This window comes from Petaurus breviceps, unplaced genomic scaffold (genome assembly GCF_028583685.1).
Source record: "Petaurus breviceps papuanus isolate PSGF00001 unplaced genomic scaffold, PetGlider_PUasm1.0 90808, whole genome shotgun sequence".
NCBI classification, from domain to species: Eukaryota; Metazoa; Chordata; class Mammalia; order Diprotodontia; family Petauridae; genus Petaurus; species Petaurus breviceps.
The window spans coordinates 2,135,526-2,141,691 of record NW_027187349.1 but is presented as its reverse complement, the minus strand read 5'-3'; the positions used below and the strand labels follow the sequence as shown (position 1 = coordinate 2,141,691).

Sequence of the window (6,166 nt, the reverse complement as noted above, 5' to 3'; positions counted from 1 at the left end):
ACACACACACACACACACACACACACACACACACACACACACACACAACAACGGGGGAGCTCCTCCATAATTACGGGGCCGGTGACTCATCCCCAGTTCCCCTGTTGGGCCTGTTTGTTAAAAACCCCAGCAGTCTTGGGGCAGACTTCAGATCCCTGTGGTTGGCCTGTGGGAGGCACAAGGCCTTCTTTCCTTTGTCAACGGGACTTTCTCTGACTTTAGGGAAAGAAGAGAGCTCTGTGCATGAAAGCTTTGCTTGGAGAGATATTAAGGAACACATCAGGAGCCGAAAATGCCGAAACCAGTAAGTAGCACGGCTTTATCTTTCCAGTCTTTGCCTTGGATGCCCATCTATGCTGGAAACTTTGTGGCATCTATATATTTTTGTATGTATATATGCATGTGTGCATACATGTGTACATATATCGTATCTACTTATATACATGCATATATGTATGTGTATATGTGTATTGTGACCTTGAACTAAGGGCTTAGACAATGGTGTTTGTAAGATAGGATTTTTATTTTAAGGGGGAAAGTAAACAAAGGGAAAACCTTTATCCCTCCTTCCACCCTTCCCCTTTTGTTGATTCTGAGAAATATCAAGAAACCAGGATTATGGTTTCTCCTACTTAGCTCTCCACAGAGTGTTCCAGTCCTAAGTGAAACCTCTCATTCAGAATTCGGTAGTTAGGGCTGGTTTATTAGTCATAAACCTCTTTTGGACTGTTCTGGCTACTGCATTTTAGAAAATTGCATTCCTGGGCTCAAAAGCACCACATCGAAGTGTCTTTTTTTTTTTTTAATGGGGAATTCAATTCATGAACTGCATGGTGGGGATTCAAAGTAACCAGAAGTAGGAGACCACCAGAGTTCTTTAAAGGGTCTGAAATGGAATGGTCTGAAATGCTTCTCTGTTTCTCTTTGTAATTAAAAAAAAGTCACCTTGAAGAGAAGACTTTGTCTTACAGATTGCTGTAGAATTCCAGTCCCTTTTGTGGGGCCCCTGTCAAAGTCCTAGTAAAGGCACTAACAAAACTGAAGGGCAGCTAGGTGGTGCAGTGGATAGAATGTCAGGACTGGAGTCCGGAAGATTCATCTTCTGAGTTCAGATGTGGCCTCAGATGCTAGCTGTGTGACTCTGGGCAAGTCACTTCACCCTGTTGCCCTCAGTTTCCACATTTGTAAAATGAGTTGGGGGAGCAAATGGCAGACCACTCCAGTATCTTTGGCAAGAAAACCCTAAATGGGATCTACAAAGAGTCAGACAGGACAGATGACAAAAACAGGATCCCCATCTCTGTAGCACTTTAGTAATGGACTTGAATTGCAGATGGAGGCAGTACCCCGGTGGGGGGTTCTGGAGTGTATAATGGGATGTGTTTGAGCTATCTAGAAGTTCTCTTTGCAGCACAGTGATTGTATTGACCCCAGATATGTTGAGATCTCTTGTACTTCCTTTGTCTGAGAGGGCTGATTTATCTTGGTTTTCCTGAAAAATATGGGAAACGTTCAGATTTGTCCATTTCTGAAATGTTGCTTAACAATGCTTACATGCTTTATTGTGCTTTGCCACAAGGGGGTGGTTTAATCAGTAGTCTGAACTGTACTAGAAAACTAGAGACAAGATCATGATTTCCCCCCAAGAACAACTTTTTTTTTTAATAGATAAATTAGTTCATTTTTGAAGCACAATGGAGAAAATATGCTTTGGTTTTTTAATGTACTATATGGGATGCATGGGGATTTAAGCTTTAGTTTTGAAAACTTTTTTTAAAGCTAGAGTTTCTTGCAGAGCTGAAATTTTATTCTGTTATGGGTTTCTCTGGAAAGCCCAACATTAATACAGCTAACATTGCTTATTTCATAGGAGCATAGATTTCATGCTGAACAGAATCTTCCAACTCACATTGGGGTAGCACAGTGGGTAGCATGCTGGGCCTAGAGTTAGGAAGCCCCAAGTTAAAATATGGCCTTAGATGCTTAGCTGTATGACCCTGGGCAAATCCACCTTTGCTTGCCTCAGTTTCCTGACCTGCAAAAATGAGAATACTAATAGCCATCTATCTTGCAAGATTGTTGTGGGGACCAAATGAGATGATGTTTGTTGAAAAGCACTTAGTAGGTACAATATACATGCCTATTCCCTTCCCCTTCCCATTGTCTATAAAAAAACAAAACAAAACAAAACAAATGGTCCACACTTCTTATCTTTCATTTCTGATGCCCAACATCAGTCATTCCACTTAGATGGATTGACTAATAGATTAGAATTGCCCTGGAAGAGTGACTTTAGCTATAACTTAGTAGCTGTCAGAAAACTGACCCTTTTGCTATAATTCCCTACTGAGAACACATCTGGGAAAACATTGTGCAAAGGGGTAGGTCAGGAGAGAGGATTACTTCTAAAATAAAAGATTTTTTCATTGTGATTGGGGAAGGGGAGGATCTCTGGGAGAACAAAATGAGCGAGAGTAAAGCCAATGGAATAGGGCAGAAATTCTAGCAAGAACTTTGTTGTACGTATCAAGAATGGTAGATCTTTTCCAGACTCTACTCATTTTCTCATTTTTTTTTCCCCTTAACAGTATTTACATTTTGAGGGAGTGGGGTGGGGAGTGGCAGGCATGGTTTCACTCCAGATTCCTTTATGCAGGGATTCTTAACCTTTTTTGTGTATTGTGGATTTGGGCAGTCTGGAGAATCAAGCCTGTGGATCCTATCTCTGAATAATGTTTTTAAATGCCTAAAATAAAATATATAGGGTTACAAAGGGAACCAATTATATTGGAAATGCAGTCACCCTAATATTTACTGAATTATAAACATTGTGAATCTCTCTTGGATTGGTGGAGTTTCCCCCCACATAATCAATACTAGTAAACTGGCAGTTGACACTCAGTGATCAAAATAGAAAATCCTGTTGGTGGTGAAGAGGGTCCTTTGTGTTTAGTCTCTGTTCTCTACACCCCCCCCCCATCCAGATCCTTTGTACACCTTTCCCACCCAACACACACACACATACACATATACATATAGACACACAAATTTAGCTTAGAACCTTGTCTTACAGCAGAAAAATACATGAAGGCCACATGTTAGGAGCCTTGCCTTGCTTTGATGAGTCATAAAATAGAAGACAATTTAATTTTTCCTGAAAATTAAACAGACTCACTAGTTTTGTCATGTAATTTTTTTAAAAACAAAATGCATTATTGATGCTTACAAAAACAGATGCTGCTTCCCAATGACTCCTTCCCACCTCCATAGAACTTTTCCTTGTACCAGTCAGTGGAAGTGTAGACAAGCAAAATGAGCCAACATGTTGACTGTGGACAATTTACGTGTCATTTTACACAGACAACCCATCAGAAATTGAAGACCATTTTTCTGACAAAGGACTATGTTGATTCTTGTACCCTAAGGACCAAAAAGCCCTGAATTTCTCTGGATTATCTTGTCATAAAAGTAGATTTTTTTTCTTCCAGTGTTTAGGTTAGTACTACTGTACTCAAGAGACTGGTATCGTTTCTTTATAGCTGTCCTTCTCAAGACATCTTTGGTCTAAAGATGACTGATAATAGACCACATATTTTGTATACACATCCATCCACTTGCCATGATGAAGAAAAAGTAGTCTTAGTATTTTTCCTTGGGTTAACAGGATTGTTTAATGATTTTTAGTATGGGTTAGGATCTGCTATATACTCATAAAACACCCACATTTTTGAGTGACTTTCATTTTCACCTTTTTCATAGGTAGCCTGAAAGACCGTTGGGGTCCCTAGTGGGTGGTGGGTGGTCTTGCCTTACCCAATCTACTGCCATATGTGTCTAATAAATGTTAAATTGGAAGTGTGGTACCTTCTGTCTAGTCTTTACGCAGGCTTTCAGCAAAGGGCCAACAATACCTTGTTTATTTGTATTAGGATTCCTTTGCTAGCTATGAATTTTGGTTTTGTTGTAGTTTGCTTATGATATTGAGAAGATGGAGAAATTTTCATATAAGAACAGATCAATTTGAATGATTTAGGTTTGAACTGTCAACCTGACCTTAAAACTCTCACACTTGCCTTTCAACTTAATCACCGAAGTAGTTTTAATTGTTGTGCCTGCATATCCAGGTCACTTGTACTCATCATTTAAGCAGTTGACTTATGTATATTTTTCATTTCCTGACAACACCCATCATCTAAAAGAGTGAGGCTCCATTTTAGAGACAATGGAAGTTAAATCAACTAGGATTGGGAGGACCTTGATGCCACCCCAGACAGGTATACATTATTTATGTTGAAATTAATATCTAGGAGTCACAGAAATAGCTAAAAGCATTGTTACGGAAAGAATGAAACAGGTCAGGGCAGTGTGTTTTCATCAGCCATCGTAAATTTTCTGAGCTCCAGTAATATACTTTCAGTACACAATCTGCTGTTTGTTCCTCTGTGGTCATGGGAAGCCCCAAACTGCCTTATATAAACACAATTTCTTTGCTGCCTTCCAGGTTAGGATGACCCATTTTCTTCCTCCCTCTTTATTCATTGTAGGGGTCATATATTTGCAAGACCTTGTAGGGTACAAACAAAAACTATTGTAGCCAACCTCTGAAACTGTGTTGTGACAGAACAGAAAAGGGTATTGTCTTCATGGCCTGAAGATTTAAGGGACTAAAGGTTTTTATTTTTCTAAATAGTCCAGGTAAGAAAAACTTAAAAGGGAGTTATCTCTAAAAGACATAAAGAGATGGTTACTTTGCATTTCAGTTTTGAAGTGTTAGGCTTGCCTTTGAGATTTTCTATCCAACACCAGTTTCTTTTTCTTTTGAGTAATTACAGAATTCACCGAATCATTGAATTTCAAAGCTAGAAGATTATCTAATCCAACTCATTCATTTTTGCAAATGAGACCCTGGAGAGAAAAAAAAAATGATTTATCCAAGGTCACATAGCAAGCTTTTGGCAAAACTGGACCTAAAATGGAAGTCTTTTGATTCCTTATCTCATAACCTCTGGTTATTTTAATCAGGTTCAGTTACAAAGACATTTGTTAGACATTAGAATCTAAGTAATTTAGATTACTCTGTCTCTCTGGTACTGCCAGGATACTTCTGACAGCCTTTTTTTTTTCTTCTGTAAATGCTAATATAAAATAGATGTGTGTGCTTAGTTATGGCTGATTTGGAGCTTAATAGATATTATGTCTATTGATAAGTTTTTTTTTTATTCTTTCCCCTAAATTGTTTTGGAAAAAATGCAGAATTTCTTTCCCTACCACTGGATGGAGAATGAGATAGTCAAAAATGTGCCCCTTTGGTAATAGGAAAGGCAGCCTAAAATTAAAAAATTATTAACCATTAATCATACTAGAATCAGCCTGGGCTAGGGGGGAGGAGGGGTCAGGGAAAACCTAGGTTCAAATCCAATCTGTGACGACAGCTTCATAACTCTGGATGGACAGTGCTAGGATTTATCTACTATATAATAGACAGTAGAAAATCTCTTGGATCTTGGTGCTTATTAGGGAAGAAGCTGGAAATTCCACATGAGGCATAGGAGAGAGATTGTTTCATAATCGATTCCTTTCATAACTTTTCTTTCTCCCTTTCCTCTTCCCCCTTTAATTGGACATTCTGCTATTGATGCAGAGGCCTTTTACATTTAATCTCTGTTCTCTCTCCCCTCTAAATCTCCAGCCTCACGCCCACCCCCACCCCACCCCAACACGCCCACACATACTTAAACTTATTTCAGAACCTTGTCTTAGAAAAGAAAAACTGCCAAAGCAAATGAATACAGTGATTACATTTTACAGTGTATGCACCATCTGCATCTATAGTCTAGCCACCACCTCTCTTCATTGGGTAGTAGAGAAGTGCATTTTTTCATCAATTTTCTGGAACTACTACATATGCTCTGAATTCTTAGGTCTTTTCACTTACATTATCATAGTCATTTATGTCCCTTGTTCCCCTAATTCTGCTTTTTGCTTTCAGTTCCTGCAAGTCTTTCCATGTTTCTTTGAATTCCTCATATTTTTTCATTTCTCTTATTTATTTATTTATTTATTTGCTTTTTGGAGGGCAGTTGGGGTTACGTAACTTGCCCAAGGTCACACGGCTAGGGGTGTGTGTGTGTGTGTGTGTGTGTGTGTGTGTGTGTGTGTGTGTGTG

General features: G+C 38.9%; 1 protein-coding gene across 2 annotated transcripts in view; it reads left to right on the top strand.

Moving 5' to 3' along the window:
- EZR (ezrin) overlaps positions 1-6,166 on the top strand; it is a 71,334-nt gene that overhangs the window by 1,864 nt on the left and 63,304 nt on the right. For both annotated transcript variants that reach the window (XM_069070339.1, XM_069070338.1), the window contains exon 2: positions 223-304. In XM_069070339.1, the coding sequence (XP_068926440.1) occupies positions 293-304 (12 nt within the window). In that variant the 5' untranslated portion in view covers positions 223-292. The remainder of the gene's footprint in view (positions 1-222; positions 305-6,166) is intronic.